The sequence below is a fragment of the Cervus elaphus genome, chromosome 27, assembly GCF_910594005.1.
Source record: "Cervus elaphus chromosome 27, mCerEla1.1, whole genome shotgun sequence".
Classification (NCBI taxonomy): Eukaryota; Metazoa; Chordata; class Mammalia; order Artiodactyla; family Cervidae; genus Cervus; species Cervus elaphus.
The window spans coordinates 59,566,417-59,585,014 of record NC_057841.1 but is presented as its reverse complement, the minus strand read 5'-3'; the positions used below and the strand labels follow the sequence as shown (position 1 = coordinate 59,585,014).

General features: G+C 43.9%; 1 protein-coding gene across 14 annotated transcripts in view; it reads right to left on the bottom strand.

Annotated features, from left to right (window-relative positions):
* NEDD4L (NEDD4 like E3 ubiquitin protein ligase) overlaps window positions 1–18,598 on the bottom strand; it is a 365,506-nt gene that overhangs the window by 142,277 nt on the left and 204,631 nt on the right. For 6 of the 14 annotated variants that reach the window (XM_043889411.1, XM_043889412.1, XM_043889410.1 and 3 more), the window contains 2 exons: window positions 16,641–16,679; window positions 14,032–14,085 (listed from right to left, as the gene is read on the bottom strand). Coding sequence is in view for 11 of the 14 variants with exons in the window: in XM_043889410.1 (XP_043745345.1) it covers window positions 14,032–14,085; window positions 16,641–16,679 (93 nt within the window). In the remaining 3 variants the exon portion in view is untranslated. Of the gene's footprint in view, window positions 1–8,963; window positions 10,794–14,031; window positions 14,086–16,640; window positions 16,680–18,598 lie in introns of those variants that run through there. The other 8 variants (XM_043889402.1, XM_043889404.1, XM_043889401.1 and 5 more) reach the window with 7 other exon arrangements.

Here is an 18,598-nt window from a genome sequence, read left to right as displayed (position 1 = left end):
AGGAGCAGACTGCCTGGTGCAAAAGTGCAAAAAATAAACCCACCCACATCCTGCCATGACACAGGCAGCAGAAAGCATCTTGAAAGAACAGTTGCTTAAAGAGAAAAAATGCCTCCCATTTCCCAGGCACTGTGACACCATAGGAACAGTCTCCAGCACTGAGGTCTGACAGCCTGAGAACCGAGGCTAGACCAACCAGCCTGAGAAAACTCACGGCTCCTCTGAGGTTCTGGAAGAGGAAACGCAGCCAAGGCCCCGGCTCTGCCGGCCCTGTAAGGGGACGGGTGCGGCTCTGAGGCCTCCCCCTTTCCGCCTGCAGCCCCCGTACGGGAGCCGGTGCGGGCCCTGAGGATGTAAACGGGATCGCACCTGCCGTCAGCAGCCTCCTCCATCCGTACGACACCCACTCCATCACCAAGGGCGCTGAACACCCTGTCCCTCTGCACCCACTCCAGCCCTGTCCACCTCCACACCGGTCCTCCTACCTCCAGGCAGGTGCTGGGCAGAATAGGTCTGTGGAAGGCAGGCAGATAGGCAAGGAAGGGATTCACTCAACTCCACATCTGATGGCAAGGGAGGAATTATTCATGCTGATCACCACCCACCCCGTACCCCCCACTCCCCCCGCAAATTCTTCAACAACTGTTCACATTAAGAAACAACAGGTTGAAACTTGCTAACTGTGATCAAGGAATTAAAATTCTTTGGCAAATACAGAAATCACATCACTGGTGGTTTCTACCTTCAGTCTTTCAAAAACACAGCTCCTCCCGCTGACCCACCGAGACAAATCCCGGCCATCTTTCCAGATCTGGTTCCGGCCTTCCCCTTCCGCGACGTCACTCCTGTCCATCATGACCCACAGCTTCTGTCCTGTGTATTAGCATGCCTTAATGGTGGGAATCTAGGAGGCTGGGAAGCCTGGTTTGTAGAACTTTCTATGCAGCAGACAGAACAGCTCAGACAAGGCATGTGTGCCCAGTAGAAGCACTGATTCAGGAGAAGAGACACAGGCAAGCACTGGTTCCCACCACAGGCAGTGGGTGACAGACCGCTTATAGCGCTTTGCACGCTGCATATTCAAAAATAACTACTGCACGCTTGTGAGACACAAAGAATATTCTCAAGGGTGAAAATGACACCCTCAGTTTCCTCATCTTTAAACTGGAAGGGAACTGGTCTATGTAATTCTTAAGGAAACTCCCATCTCTAAGTTTATAAACATAAAACAAAAAAACAACTCTCGCTGCATACACTTGTCAAAGGAGAGTGCAGACTACAGGACACAAGAGCATCTCTTGCTAATATAATTTCAACCGAGGGTGCAGGCAGGCCCTTAAGCACATTCCGCTTCTATGAAACTATTTTCAGCACTTTGTCCTTTGCTACAGCATCTGGGTATCCTCATAATATATGTGTGAACGTGTGGAATATTATATCAGGATTTAAAAAAAAAAAACAACATGGCTTCTACTATAAGAGATTGAAAGTGAAAAAGTGATAGTCACTCAGTCATGTCCGACTCTCTGTGACCCCATGGACTGTAACCCACCAGGCTCCTCTGTCCATGGGATTCTCCAGGCAAGAATACTGGACTGGGTTGCCATGTCCTTCTCCAGGGGATCTTCCCGACCCAGGGATTGAAGCTGGGTCCCCTGCATTGCAGGCAGATTCTCTACCATTTGAGACAAGAGGTTAACAAACTTAAATACTGGAATTACATTAAAATGTTTAAAGTTATACTACAATTTAGCATCTCTTTTTACAAGTGGTAAAGCATGATCACTAAGTACATACTGAATAGATACTAAGCTTACGGTGCTTTTACTCTTGAGAAAGATACTATAAAGAACCCAGAACTATCCATGGCTGATTCATGTCAATGTATGACGAAAACCACTACAATATTGTAAAGTAATTAGCCTCCAACTAATAAAAATAAATGGAAAAAAAAAAAAAAAACCCTTGATGCTAACCTACTAAAATGATTTTTATAAAAAAACAAAAAACAAAAAAACCCCAGAACTAGGCTGTTAGTATGCAGTGTTCAACCCAGCCCAACTCCTTAGGAAAGTTGAGTCCCACAATAGACCTTCTAGCCTGAAAACCTCTCTGCTTTGAAGAAGCACTAGGTTCTTCGGCTGGAACTTAGTACACGTGTTTCAGTTTTTCTACTCCACCTTGACTTTTCTGCTCAGCTCAGATTTTAAACAATCGGACCACAGCAACTTTTCTGTCCTCCTTGAAGAGTCAAATACCTAGCCGGGTATTCAAAAAAAAAAAAAAAACCTCAATAAGTATAATAATGAAGCTTCAAAAGGTCACTCAAGGAACTGGATGAGTTACGACATTTGTGGGTCATTAAATATATTTTAAAAGTTTGTCAGTTCTGGATTATCCCACAGAGAGTAAGAACAAAAAACCATACATTTATCAAATTATTTGAAGCCTCACATACCTAATATAATGACATCCCTACCCTATCTGAACCTCCCAGAAAAAGGTAAGCAACAAAAGAGCACGGATTAAAAGCAGATTCCTCAGAGTTATTAGATGAGAGATGTAAATGCCACCTAACTTGCCCTGATGTATAAAAATGAAGCCCCAAAAGAAGGCTATGCAAATTCTGAAAGGCAAATTTGCCTGGGGAAACGCTGGTCTTTTCCCCCCTGGAGGGACTTCACTTTCTGCTTACCACGTATAGGTCATAATACTCAGTACTAAAATAAACAAGTTGTTTCAAAGAAGAGATAGTTGGGGCAGACACCTGAAGGACCAAAACCAAGTACCTGAACACTTAGTGTGCCCACAGGGGGCTTCCCGTGTAGCTCAGTCAGTAAAGAATCTGCCTGCAATGCAGGAGACCTGAGTTCAGTTCCTGGGTCTGGAAGATCCCTGGAGAAGGAAATGGCAACCCACTCCAGTATTCTTGCCTGGGAAATCCCACGGACAGAGGAGCCTGGGGGGCTACAGTCCCTGGGGTCACAAGAGTCAGTCAAGGCTTAGCGACTAAACCACAAGTGTGGCCACAACAATCAAACCAGAGAAAGCAGGGTCCCTTTCAACTCAATTGATGATACATCCATGACCTATTCCTTCCCATGAAGCAGTCTAGTCCAAAGTGTCAGAACAGCCCTTGGTTCTAAAATGATCAGGGTATAAAAAGCAGGCTTCGTGAAATTCAATCTACTTCACCTCCAGTCTGAAGATTACACTTCCTGTTAAGATGTGGTGATGCCTGGAGACCCCTGAGGTGTCCATTCAGGATTTAGCACAAAACAGGCAGGTCACTGACCATTTCATTCAGGCCCACCCATGCAGCCCACTATTTCACTGCTATTCCCCTCTTGCCCAAGGAAGCTATAGCAAAATAAATAAATAAATAAATAAAAACAAGAGATTTTAAAAAGGAAAATCCATTGGAAACATCATGCATCTGTGATGCATACTGTGTTGAGATTACTTCTAAAAATCTTTCTACCATCTCCATCTGCCCAGAAAAAATCACCAAGCTCCTAAACAACACATTTTAGCGCATATTTTCAACACTCTATCCTCTCAGGCGTTTTTCACCTTAAACTGCAGCTGACTCTACATCGTGGTACACTGGTGTTCTCTCTTGTGGAGGACATGGAATAGTATGCTGCCTGGTATGAATCAAGCGAAGTACATGACTGCAGACAGGTTACCAAACCTCTCAGTAACCACCAGCCAATTGTGGAGTGGGCTTCCTGAGCTTCTTTTGGCATTCAGAATGGAAACTTAGATATTCTGGTATTCGAGCATTCAAGCAACAGTTTCAACACCTTCCATGAATTTCTGCTTTTTCCTCATTTTTTGCAAATGTCTTGGAGTTAAAAAGGGTCAATGTATTTAGGACATTGATCCTTCTCAGCAGTAATGCAGTTGATTAATTTTATTAAAAAAAATCTGCCTGATCAAATATCACAGACTCCTATTCAGAATTTTTATCATCTGAGCTATAGGAAAGTGACTATTTAGATTAGCCTCAGTTAATTTTAAACTATCAACTATACAGAGACACAACGTTGATTAAATTTAAGGTAATTCTTACATGGAGTAAATGTCTTCTGGTATTGTGAACTTTTGTGTAGAGATAACAGTTTTCTTATTAGCACGTATTATAAAATTGTAGTTTTAGTTCAATGCCGAAGAACTATGCCTCCAAGCTTAGCCAAGAGAAGCAGCTGCAGCATTTATGAAAACCTGCAGTATCCAATAAGGCCTATTCCCAAATACTGCCCTCATTTGTAAAGCACACACCGTGGAAATTTTGTGCAGATAACGTTAGATTCCTGCTCAAAAGCCACAGCCAATAAGAAGGAAAGACAAACAACTGGAAACATGGCCTGGTTTTAAAATAAATAAATAAATATATATATACACACACACACATATAGCCAAAATGACATGGCAAACCAACAACATGTCTGAAATGCGAGCAGATATAACTACATTTAAGTTTCAAAATTTAATCGCACAAGCACAATTAAAGGTCCTTTTGTCCGAGGCAGAGCTGAGGAACAAACTGCAGTCTCTTCAAGGCCTGTGTCACCACAGGGCACTGTTAAGGCCTTGTGATGCTGATTATCCGAGGGGCAAACACTCGGGAAGGCTGAGATAACGGGACACAGGAGATCAAAGCCAGTTTCCAAAGCAAACAATTCCAGGTATTCCTTAAATTTCTGTGGCCCTGTGTCTAACGCCCTGTGATCAAAACCGACTGTTCACAGCCACCCAATCGCCTCCCTCGGGGAACAGTGTGTGCCTTACAGAGATGCGGGTAAGAGACGAGAAGACCAATACAACACCGCACTGAAACCTCACCATGAACCCATGAGCTGGGTGTTTTTGGCCTCCTTTTTCACTAACAAGGGAGAACGCTCAGAGAGGGAGTCTCACTTCCTGGGACATGGCAGAAATCTGCAGAGGCCAGTGCTCCGAGGCACCCACTGAAGCTGCCATCTCTAGAATCTTCAGCATTAAAACGTCACATCACATAAAGCTGAGCTGCTACACAGGTGTTTTATGTGCAAAGATAGAAACATATTTCTAAAATTCCCATTCTGCACAGATACAAAAAATGATAGAATGTGATACTGTCGTTAGGGGTGTGTCATCAGTTATCACACCTAATGACCGTACCACATACCTTCACTGGAAACAGTGAAATAACACTATTTTGCTATGTGATGGTCGGAAAAGCTGAGCGAGATAGGCGGATGGTTATATTAAGTGAAATAAAGGCCGGCACTCATTGTGAAGTGCTACAGAGACGTGAGTGATCACCCACAAGCCCTTTGTGCTTCTGTGTGTACCCACCTACGACATTATCACCTACACTTTTCACTAATCCCTCTAAGGTGAAATTCCGAGTTACATAATACTGGAACACGCTTGTATAGAACCATGTTGAGAGAGACAGCTGAGAAGAAAAGTTCACAGAATCCGATCAGAGACCAAGTCAATGAAAGGACTGCTAGCTTTTTTAAAATTCACTATGTTGTGGTGGTGGTGGTGCTTTTAAACAAAGAAAGAATCTGCCTGCAACACAGGAGACCGGGGTTTGATCTCTGGGTTGGGAAGATCCCCTGGAGAAGGGAATGGCTACCCACTCCAGGATTCTCGCCTGAAGAATTCCATGGACAGAGGAGCCTGGCGGGCTACAGTCCATGGGGTCGCAAAGAGTCAGACACGACTGAAGGACTAATGCTTGTACATATTTTCCTAGAATTAATTTTTTAAGGTAAAAAGGAGACACCAACTAATACTAATGTCAAAAATGTTCTGTAGAGTCAAATCACCCTGTCTAAAAGAGATCTAAACTAAAATTCTCCCCAAAGAAAAATAGCTTGGGTGTTCCTCTGCTGTTCAGTAAAACAAATTGGGAGTCACAGACGACCCCCACACCACTTCTGTGACATGGGTGTCCATGGGAAGGGCACAGGGGTAAATTCAGAGAGCCTCGGAAGAAGTAAAGAAAGAACACTCTTTCCCTGTAGCGTATGGCGTGGGTGTCAGAAGTGTTCTGCCCCCGGCCCTTTGATCTCTGTTTACATTATGAATTCTGTGTCAGCAAGAAAAGAAACTTTCCAAGGACCCAGTGTAATGTTATATACACAGTGGGCCTTAAACACTTAATGGCATTATTAATGGGATTAGAAAACCAGCTCCTAAAACTTGTAGGATGCAGAGCCGAGCAGTTACTATGCAGGCAAGCATCGGGAAAGGGCACAGAAACCCCTGATAAACAGGATCCCTCTTCCTCAGAATCACTATTATGCAGTTAGGAAGCTTAACCCAACCAAGGAACTCAAAACACTAATCTAAGAAAATAACTACATTATTCATTAAATAACCATCAAAATGCTACAAAGTAAACCGATAAGTTACAAGCATTTTGAAATACTGTAACATTGTAACTGATAACTCTAAAAAAATCAATTCTGTCTTACATCACAGACTGGGTAGGAAAAAAAAATCAAGGATCACAAGAGGTCCCTGGAATCTGATTAGCATTTTTTTTTGGACAATCATGTTGCATTTTAAATTTATTCGTGACAGTCATGACAGGATGTCTGGGAGGCACAGAGCAAAGTTCTCAACAAAATAACCTTGTAATAAGGTCTAAGGCATGGATCGTGATATCTGAGCACCTTTGCCAAAGGAATCTTGAAAGGTTTTCCCCATCAAGAAAGATTTTTGATACCATTCAAAAGACCTGACTGTAATCGGTTTTTCATGTAAACTAATAACGAAATGCCCTTCTGTCCAAAGCAGCAGATATTTGAAACGTCAAAAGAGCCTGGTGGCGGCCAGACTGCAGACGCCCAAGTGAATGTTTTCCCTCAAGATAAATAAGGCCGTCGCAGCTGCTGCCTACTCTTAACACCCCTGCCCATCTGAAACACGTACGGAGTGCTGAATGGAGCAGACAGTTTTGTGACAAGTTTTGTTTCTGCTTCTTGAAGAAGCAAGTTTTCTCTTAAAAGAAAAAGCCAGCTTCCTACCAACCCTTTGCAAATTTATAGAAGTGTACAAAAATACAAATTCGAAAATAAAAACTACTATGCTCTGGATGGGACTTACTTTCCACAAAAAGCTCGTTATTCTAGAACTTACATTTCCAAATGTGAAGAAATTTTATTTTCCACTCTAACAGCCCTTGAAAGTTAGAATGGCCCTTGCATGTAAATTACACACAGTGTTTGGTATGTTGCACTTGTTTTTTTAATCCCGGGAGAAACGTCAAGCCAAATGAGACTGTAATTATAAAAATCCGTTTGTCCTCAATGCCTAACTGCAAAATGATTTAAAAGTCTGATAAGTTGTCAAAACGTAGGATATGCATGTTGTCAATATTCATGTGGTAGGTTGTCCAAATTCAGCATGAAAATACGCGGCCCTAAGAGGTCTATACCTGTTGTGATGGTACTTTCTTGGGCTGAAGGTTAGATGCTATCATCAGAATTTTGTTGAAATCTGTACCACTGTATAAAAACGGTATTGGTTCAGACCAAAAATATAACATTTCCTAATGAAAGGGCTAGAAATAATAAAAGAAAAGGGTGTATAAAAGAGAAAAGAAGAAACGGTTACATTAACAGTTATAAAGTTATATTAACAAGAAAAATATATTGACATTTAGCACCTGATTATATGCCTTTAAAATGGTGAAAGACAATGATGGATCAGTGATAAAACTTAACTCATACAGCCAAAAATATTTCTCGACACAAAATAATAAAAGATGATACGGTTCCACAGCCAAACTCAGTCATCCACTTTGAAAAGTCGCAACTCACAACTGAAACCAAACACAAAGTCTCCTAGACTGCCGTATCCTGAAATCCAGCAGTCACAGGAAATTCAAGGAAAGCAACCCCAATTCAGAATACAAGGAGCTTGTCCTCTGAGAAAAAATAAAGCACGTGGCCAGTGATTAGCAGTAGTAAAAGCAAGCTAACTGGTGAAACTTCGCATCCAACGACAAACCATGGAAGCTGCAGAGTCATCGTTTGCCTGGTGGAGTTAGCAGCTGTCTGTCTGTACTCCATTTCGCTGGGAGGCAGCGAGCAAGAACACAGGCGCAATGAAGGCCAAAATCTGTTGCTGGGTTTCTGTTTCCACAGCTGGAGGCTGGGCACTTCACTATTCTATATACAGCAGTCCAGCTTAGACACTCAAGTGGGCAGTGTTAAATTGCAGGGGTGTGCAATCCGACCATTAACAAGTCCCCAATCAGTTTCGCCTCGCCTTGGCCCCACAGGCCAATCTGCTTCAAAAACACGTTTCCTCCCAGCCCACAACTGTGGCTACCTTTGTTCACTATTACTTAATGGGACCAAAAAAAAAACCCCACTAAGACAATACATTATACAACCAGCGTCAGCCCTGTACAGCTCAAAGGCCACGAAGATGAATGGGTCCAACTTGACATATGTTTAATTATGAAGAAACCAGACAAGTTTAACCTGAGATTCTCTCACCTGGATTAGAACGGATTATTTTTTAAACCTGAGTGTTGTCACAGCCTGTATCTGCAAGCAGTTTTTTAACGCATTTCCAATGTCAACACACTGGGGCACTGTACATTCACTTAAAAAGTAAGGACATCTTAAAAATTCTTTTATTGAGAAGGGAGGGAAACGGGGGAGAAAGGGTTGTCCGGATTTTTCAAAACAGTTATGTGACTCTGAAGACCTAAGGCTACGATATTTTCTAAAATCGGCTAACTAGTTTCATGGACTTCTACCAAAGGCGGGACCACAAATCGTGGACCCAGAACCTGGCCAAACACACTAAGTTACTCTGGCCCGAAGCAGGGAAAGCCCCAGAAGGGAGCAGGACGTTGTTTATTTTAATTCCGCTGCAGAATACGCCTGCTGAGCTAGAATCAGCCCCTTCCTACTGCGGACGCAAGGCATCGCAGGCTCACTTACCGGGGCGCCGGCTCCCGTGGAAGCCGGGTCGGCCGCGGCGGCGTCCTCCTCGGGACTCTGGGGGGCTTCCTCGGGCCCCCGAGTCACGAGGATTCTGAAGTGCTGCTGCCCCGCGTTTTGATCCTGCCTGATCTTAAACGTGCAGCCCTGGCCCTGTGGCGTCCTCTCGGCCGCCGCGTCGGTCCTGTGGGCATCGGGAGCCACCCTGCGGCCCCGTGGTGGCGCCTCCGGGTCCGCGTGGCTGCGCTCCTCCGTGGGACTCCCACGCTCGGCCCGGGGCTGCGTGGGGTATGAGCTGCTCCTCTCCAGCCGGATTCGGGGATACCTCACCAACCTGTCCCCCTTGGTGCCGGTGAAGCCGAAGTTGAAGTCGCCGCCCGGCGCGGGCCCGCCGCCACCGGCTGGCGGCTGCTGCAGCTGGAAGACAAAGCAGCGCTTCCCGGAGCTTCCAGAAGCGTCTGGAACGTGCTGCAGAGACCAGCGCCTAGGTTCGGGCGCCGCTGCCGCGGGGCCAGCCTGACCCTCAGCCCCCGAGGGCGTCAGCCTCACCGGGCGCACGTCGGCGCTGGACGCGCGGTGCTGGACACGCACGGCCGGCGGCTCGGCCTCCTCGCGGCCGTCGGGGCCCGGCGCTCGGCGGCGGCCGCACGTGCCGTTGAGCTGCGGGCCGGGAGCCCCGGGCCCCCCAGGAGGGGAGCCATCGCCGCCGCCGTGGTCGAGGTTCTTGGCCTCGGGGGGCTCCCCGGGCAGTTCCGTGCCCGCGTCGCCGTCGTCTGGGGCGCCGTCGGCCGCCTTGCGCTGCAGCGAGATCTGCACGGACGAGCTCCGCGTGGGCCGCGCGTCCACGGGGCCCAGCAGCTGCGGGATGAACATGGACGTGCTGCGCTTGAGCGCGCCCACGCCTCCCCGCAGGCCCGCGTCCTGCGCTCCGCTCGGGGCCAGCGCCACCGCGCCGCCCCGCCGCGGGAGCGTGTGGAATGCCATGAAAAAGTCGTCTTCTCCCTCCTGGTCTAGGATCTCTGACTCGGGGGCTGTGTTGCTACGGCAGGAGCCAAAATGAAACCGAAGCCGATGGGCCATGGTGCCCAGAGGGCCAGGGAGGGACAGGGCGAGAGGCAACAACAGGCCCGGCGCTGCCAGCAGTCAACCCCCAAAGACACGGACTCCAAGGAAAAGCGTTCCATCTGCCAAAGCGTGAGCACTGCGGCACCAAGGGCGGCAGATAGCAGAAATAACCCAAGTGGCAAGCGGCATTCCAGGCATGATTGGATAAGAGCAGAAAGCTCTCATCCGCACTGGGACAGAGGGTAGGGTGGCCGGAACCACATGACCGCGGTCTCCCCCTCCAATGCCAGCTTCTGGACTTAGTGGAGTTTTCTTCCCCCTCTCGCTCTCTCTCTCTTTTTTTTTAAACAGCAAGAGCCTGAAACAGCACCTTCCCAGCTGCTGCTTTTCCATCAGACAGGAGTGGCCCCAGCAGGGAGCTCTCACAGCTGACTAAGGCAGCAAACAGTCCGAGCCATGCGGCTATAAATCTCAGCACAGCGCGCTCCGCGGACAGTTCTTTCCAAACCGAGCTGGGCACCCGGGCGCTGTCTCACCGATGCGGGAGAACTGGCACCCAAGGCAGCCACACAGAGGAGCCCCCGCTCCCATCAAACCGGGCAGTGACAAGGGAAAGTGCAGGGGCTGCAGGAAAACCCTTTCGGGAGCAATCGGATGTTACGTGCCCCTCTTACATGTGATATCACCACACTACCACGATGGAATGCAAACTAATAAAACGTACTATAAATACAATTACACACCCCACAGAATGCGTGTCCCTTTAACGCTAAATAATTAGACCATGATCTACAAGGAACAAAATAGCTGAGTGGAGGGAGGGGGGCGACCAACTTACTGCCAGTTGGGGTCTGCCTCTGGCTACCACGACATGTTTTTTTATTTGAAAGATGGGGAGGGCGGGGGACACAATCTCACACATAATATGATTCTCAGATAGGGCAGTGCCAGAGGAAAGGAACCCAGCTGGAGAAAACATCCCCCTCCCCCCATGCCAGATAGGAGAAAAAACAACATCCCCCCACAAAAAAAAAAAAAAAAAAAGGGAAAGATAGTTGAAGAAGCCTGTTGCTTGTGGCTTTTGTAATAAATTAAGTTAAATACCATGCAGAAGAAAAGGCTGCCTGGAGCAGACTGTTTTCCAGTAAGAAGTCAGCAGTATCACCCCAGTTGGGTTACAAACAGAGAATCTTGTTACTTTTGAAGGGCTAGAAAGGACCTAAGTAATAAAAGTGAAAGTCCATGTTCAAAAAACTGTCATCGGACTTGTAGCTAATTTGGATCTATTCTGTGTGTTTTAAAGATACTTTTTTCCGTGAGCCAGAAACATCAGTTATTTAAAAAAAAAAAAAAAAAAAAAAGAGGTTTATTTAGGAGGGAATAAAAAAAAAATGATGGGGGGCAAAGGGGGAATACCAAGCTGCAAAGAGTGACAAAAAGTTTTATTTTAAAATCCGCAAAGCATGACTCTTGTCAACAGCTCTGGAGTCCAGGGTGTGGAGGATTAACCCTGTGTTTACACACATTCAAACCTGTTTTCTAAAGGCATGGGTTTTAAATGCCAAAAATGATCTCTATGAGAGAAATGGAAGCCAGTTTGTTTAACGCGAAAACTGCCGAGCACCACCACAGTCACGTATTGTCTTAGCCGGATTAACAGCCAGCAAAGAAAAAAAGCACCCACAGCAGCGTTCACTGCATAGTCACAGCACTGCCGATGGCCTGGGGCAAAGCTGGGTACACAAAACACAATTTTTCAGATAAAGTTTGTATTCACATGGGATTCCTTAGAGCTTGGCATTCATTCAAAGCCCTGTTGGGCTTGAAACTCTAGTTTAGGGCTCATGGCCAGGCCATCTCCACAGTCATTCTTTTAGATAATGGACATGGAAAACAAAAAAAAAATTTTTTTTACAGTGTATTTCTTTTAATAAAAGAAAAATAATGAGTGAAAACCCATCTGACAGGAGGCAATTTTTCCCCAATGTTGACCCTTTCTTCACCTTCAAGTGTTATTATACTCAATAAATGAGAAAGGAAGAATTAGTCCATGGCTGCATGTGTATCTCCAGGGACTTGATGTTACTTGCTGAACGTTTGTCGAATTCAGTATTTGCTGGATAAGAGATGGAGTGCCAAAAACTGTACTCTCAAGCAGAATTTCTCATTGGATTTAACAAGAAAATAACTTCATACACAGAGCAAAAGTGATTTAGCTATTCGGTACTACTAAGTATCACCTAAGGTATAAAATGTCAACTTTGATGCAAAACCACTGAAAATCTACATATTTTAATAGAAAAAGCTATCAGGATGGGGGGCCAACATCTGTTGATTTCCTAATTTGGAGAGTAATACCAGGCATAGGAGATCAAATATATTCCTAAGTTGCATTCTAAGGGTTAAGGCTTGGCTATGCATCACCACTGGCTTCCCTGGTGGCTCTGTCGTAGAGACACCGCCTGCCAATGTAGGAGATGTGGGTTTGATCCCTGGATTGAGAAGATCCCCTGCAGAAGGAAATGGCAACCCACTCCAGCATTCGTGCCCGAGAAATCCCATGGACAGAAAAGCCTAGCGGGCTATAGTTCATGGGGTTGCAAAAGAGATGGATACGACTTAGCGACTAAACAACAACAAATTCACCACCACTGACCTGAGACTTAAGAGATTAGCAGTTACATAATTACACAAGGGCTCTAGACCTCAGTTCTCTCATTTGCAAGGACAGGACACTAAAGGAGATATTATAAGTCTCCTTCAGATCAAACAGTCTATTAAACTTAAGCTAGTCAAGTAGTTCCAGTTGAATTCTGCAGAAAGTAGGGTGCATAGGAATTTATTTTAAGCAAATAATATATGGTTGAACCTCCATATGTATGTGTTCTACATTCATGGATTCAACCAACTGTGAATCAAATATATTGGGGAAAGGGGGTAATTCCAGCAAGTTCCAAAAAGTAAAACTTGAGTTTGCCTCATACAGGCAACTATTTACATAGCATTTACACTGTATTTGGGTATCATACATAATCTAAATTTCAAGCATACAGGAGAATGTGTTTAGGCTATATGCAAATATTACACCATTTTATATTAGAGACTTCAGGGTCTTTGGATTTTGACATCTGCAGGAGTCGTGGTACCAGGCCCCCCATGGAGACTGAGGGATGACTGGACATTAAGTTTCAGGACATTGAGTTCAGGAACTCAAAAGCAGATTTGAATACAATGACTACAGTCATTTATAATATAAGGTTCGCCAAAAAGTTTGTTCAGGTTTTTCCATAACATCTTACAGGAAAATCTGAACAAACTGTTTGGTCAACTCAATACCACTTCTGAGAGTACATTAAAAGTTTGTACATATCATGATAATATTCATTTTCATAGTTGCAAACCTTGCCTTGTGAGTACTTGGTGTATACATTCTAGGGAGTTAATTTTGGCAAATGTATTAACCCAGATTTGCTTCTGAAATTCCATTTCTAAAATGAAATCTAAGTTGTGTCAGTTACATATGTGTGCACGCACACGTGCGCACACAAAATATACAGCTACCTCCTATCAATCTATATAAAACGTTACTTGCAGCAAATGTATGCCTCAGCATTCTGGTTTTTTGAAGGTGCTTTCTATGAATTTCCTTTGAGAAAGTACCACTTATAAAATAACTTCTTAATTTTACCTGTTAAATATATTCCCTTTTTGCTGTATACTGTTAATTAGATTTTTGTTTTCCCAAAGAGATTTGATACAGAACATGTCACAATCACATAGTCTGGCTTATACATAAAAACCCTGGAAGGGTCACTTACATGAGTAATGGCCTTGATCATTATGAACATTAAGCTAGTAATGGGACAAAAATGGTCTTCTTGAGGGACATGTATACTGACAGAAGTACAACATAAATACAGATTTCTAAAATACAGTGCTCTAAAAAATTCAGTTTTTTTTTTAAAAAAAATGAAGCCAAAATTAAAAACTAGGACCCACTTACCAGTCTGTTTTCATCAAATACTTCAAACAAGAGTCTGTGATTAGATGGGTTTACCTATAAGGTACAGAAATAATATGTTTTAAATGGGCAGAAATAATTCCAAGGAATGAAATAAGGGACTGAAAGAATAAAATACTTTACAAAGCACTCAAATCAATTGTACGCTGTAAACAACCTGCTCTTCCATCTATGAAGTTTTCTATTATTGACTTCTATATTATTCTATGCCTAATATTTAGACATATCAGAAGAAAAGCCTTTTAAGTGCTGCTTTTCTAACATAAGAAAGGATACTTCCACATGGTTTTTAACAGTTCCTAAATCTCCCCTAAAAAGGCACCCTCATGCTTGTATACCAAGACTACACCCTCATCAAGGTCTACGCCTGAGAAAATTTCTTAGGCAACGATCAAAAATCATGAAGGAAACAGTAAAAAGCAGCTATTTACCTTTGTGTGCATGCATTTTAGGCACTGTCTCCTTACTAAATATAAAAACGCATGGTCCCATTTATTCTCAAAGCACCCCTATGATGAATACAACTGCTGCTCCAATTTCACAAATGAGGAGTTGAGACCAGGAGGGTAAAGTAACTTGCCCATGAGCCCGCAGCTAGCATGCAGGGCAACCAGGAGCTCCAGCAGGCCCGGCCCAAGCTTCTACAGAGCCCGCGTGTGGAGCCACGAGAGAAAAGAGAAATAAGAGATGGCCCCTCTTCCAGCAACAGCGGGGTCAGCGTCAGAGCCCCTGGCCTTTCGGTGTCTTTCTGCTTCTTTCTGTCTCTTTTCCCAAAGCTCACTGAAATAGCAGGAATCGTCCTTCAGCCCCAAGTGTCAGATGCGATGTATGCTCATTTCCAGTCCTGTACATAAATCCTGGAAACAGCCTTCCTAAGTCAGGACTCCTCTCTCACTAGGGGAGCCCGTGGGGAGTGTGAGTCCTCAGGTGGCTTCCCCAGGGTCAGAAGGGCTGTCAGTGGGAGAGCTGGAGATGGGACCCAGGTCTCCCAGCACTAAGCCTCAGTTGTCTCACGAGGGAGAAGCCAGTGAAAGAACACTTGATGGTGCAGAGAACACGCCTCGTGCTCCTGACCCCTCGGCTTGCTCTTAACCTGGAGATGGAGCAAGCAGGTGGTGGGGGGAGTGGGCAGTGTCTGTCTGAAAGCTCAGCGTGGACCAGTGCGTCCACACGCCGTGACGGGGGCTGGGATGCAGCAGACACTCCATAAAGATTTGTTCAATGAACGGGACAAAGAAATTTTTAAATGACCCCCCTCAAAAAAAAATCAAGTTTACATATCTTTAGGGCTAATATAACTTGAAAAAAGTTTTGCATGTAGTAAAATTTACAGAAATGTGGCCAAGGTGTTTAATTAATTTTTGTTTCCCTCAAACAGAAAGAAGTCTAAGTAGTTTGGAGTATTACAAGTGGAAAGCTGTATCTGAGAGTTAGTTACGGGCCAATAACATCTATCTGCCCCCATTACTTTTTCAGTCTTTAAAATTTAAAATTTAAAAGTAATTTAAAAATACATCTGGTGGTGACACCATGTAAAAGCCCGTGTGTCCCTCAGGTTCAGTAGAGGCTAGACACAGGATCTCACCAAGAATTCAAATATCAATGCCATATTTTAGCTCTGGACATAATAGAAAACAGATGTCATATGTAGTGGTCCACGTTCGGAGCACATAAAATATATGAAATACTGTTGTGACTGAAAGGACGGAATCAGGGCCATTATCACCAGTCTCATGGTAATATTGTGCTTTGGGAATCGACACCAGTCAGAAGACCTTATCTATAACACTTCTGGAGGTAGTGTAGTTTTTAACAACACAGCTATTCAGACCATTAAAATTAATTCATCTTGAAGAGAAAAACCCCTATTTTCCATTAAATAACTGAACAGAAAAAAAAAAAAAAATAACTGGGCAGCTTAATAGTTTCAAACTTTTAACACCAAAAAAAAAAAAAAAGCAACAACCACATAAACTCACTGAAAAGTAATTTCCATTAATTTACAGAATTCAGTCATTTCTACATATAGCTCTTCTAGATATTAAATATAAAAGGTTGAGGAAATTTTGCCTAATTTGGTGATATTTAAACTGCAGATGTAGTTTTATATTATACACATATGCTCACACTTAATAACTGAATTGTAGAAATTTTCTTTCCAAATTGGAACATGATTAATCAATTTTAGGCTTCTTTTTATTTTTTTTTTTTGTTTCAATTTTAGGCTTCTTTTTAATCATGCTGCTTCTACTGAGCTTATACTTCACTGAAACAATTAAGCTGCTGTTTTAATTTTACTTTATTTTTTAAAGAAAAATTTGCATAAGAAAGCTAAACTTTGCTATTTGGATAACTTTCTTTTTGATTCCCTCAAAGATCCCCAAATGAAACAAGTCCAGATTTCGTTACCACTAGTTATAGTTTTTGCAAATTTGGGATACACTAGAAAGCTACCCAACCTTTTCTCATATTAAAAGGAATTTCGTAATAAAAATTTAATAGCTGTAACTCAGTGAGTCTGTTGAGATTATATATCAATCTAGTCATCAATAACAATTATGATCCCCCGCCCCAAGAAAAGAAAAACTTACTCTAAAATAAAATTCTTCATTCCACTTTGGGTTCAGCGTCTGGAAGAGAAATCATCCTGTAATTTCTTTTACAGTCTTTGCAACGTTAATAGTTACTGGTACAGTGCAGTCTACATATTTGCTTAAACTTTTTTTCCCCCACTAAAACATAGCTAAAGAGATTTTCAAAACGGCAATTAAAGAAGCATTTAAGTTATCTCAGACTATTCTATACACCAAACTAGATGGGGAGGGGATGTGTTTATGAAACAGACAATTCACAGATAAGAAACCATAAATTTCACGCCATGACCATGAAAATAAAGATAGGCTTCAAGAAATTAACATTGATACAATTATTCTATCAAGAACAATGGACTTTGTTCACTTCTCTCAAACTGCTACAAATCTGTTTTGGAGAATCATGAAGCAGGTGGCAGAAGGGTGACAGTATTCACTATTTACACAAATACTGAAATCTAAAGACCATTTTATAAAGAACAACATTGATGATCAGATTATATAACATGCAAAAACTCTGCCAGTTATAAACCAAAAGTGAACTCTTTCTCCCCAAATAACTAGGTTTACATATATTTATTCACCTACCTCTATACTTCAATCCTCTTCTCTATCCATCCACACCCATCCATCCATCCATCCATCCATCCATCTGCATAGCAATCCACATAAACATACATCTCACAAGGTTATGGAAAGTACACTTTTGTCCTCAGCTTTGATAAAAGATAAGACTGACAAACAGCGTTTGAAACTAAGATGAAACATAGTCTGGAAGACTACATATACACATGTGTTTGTGCATTTGGACAAGCATTATGCTCTGAAATGAACATCTCTCTCAAAAACTGTATGTAAAAATGAGATTGAAAAATCACCCCCTCACCAAGGACTACAGAGATTTTTAAGTTAGAATGATATTTGCCTTTATCCATCTATCTTTCTGTAAAACCTAGTGCAAGAAACAGCAAAATAATAACAACAACATAAAAAATAAACATAGGCTGTGTACAACACTGAACTAGCATTAAAGATAAGAATTAGCAATTTCCCCACCCACAGCTCAAGGGGGAAATCGAACCCTAAATAAAAGGGGCTCACGCTTTAGTTCCGGATGGAGCCTGGGATGTAAATAAGTGAACGCGAGCAGGAAGGAGGAAGGGGAGAGGTGCTGCAAGCCCGGGGCTGCGGGGGCTGCAGGGGGCCAGGAGACCCGCTTGGGGAGACGCGGAGGGGGAGAGGCAGAGGACAGGTGGGGTTAGCAGCAGACAGGTGAGGCCACAGAACGCGTGCAGCGCCGGGCACCCGCCCACGAGGAGCAGAGGATGATGCAAACGGTTCTCCAACACCCCGCGCAGCGCAGAAATACTAACCGAGCCGGGCACACAGCGCACCCTCTCCCGTGGGGCGGAGGAGGGGGCCCTCCCCGCGGAAGGAAACTTGGTTCAGTGCCCCCCGATCGCGGCTCCGGTTCTCTGCTCCTTCTGCGTCCGGGCAACCAGGTCCCTGGCTGCCTCCCCCGCCCGGCGACAGCGCCCAACAGGGAACAATGGCCTCCGTCCTCCGCAAGAATCCTCCCCACCCATCAAAATACCGGCCCCTGCTCTCCAAACTCTCCAGATTTTCAGGGCCAGTCAGAACGCCAGGTGGGAGACACGCTTGACTGTTGTCTCTTCCTTTCACAAAATGACCTGGCAACAGACCCCAGGCGTCTGCACAATAGCCGGAAGAGTTAACCATTTTTTAAAAGCCCTCACGCACTCCAGGAATTGCTTATCACAGGGTGTATTAGATTGTTTACCCCCCAGATGGGGAGGGGAAAATAACGGGGATCCATAAATACTGCTGAAGCACAGATAAGAACAGTACTTTTGGTAGAAAACATGCATCTTTAATAAATGCCCCGAATATGGGGTAAATAAATGATTTAACAGATACATATAAAAACATGGAGTAGA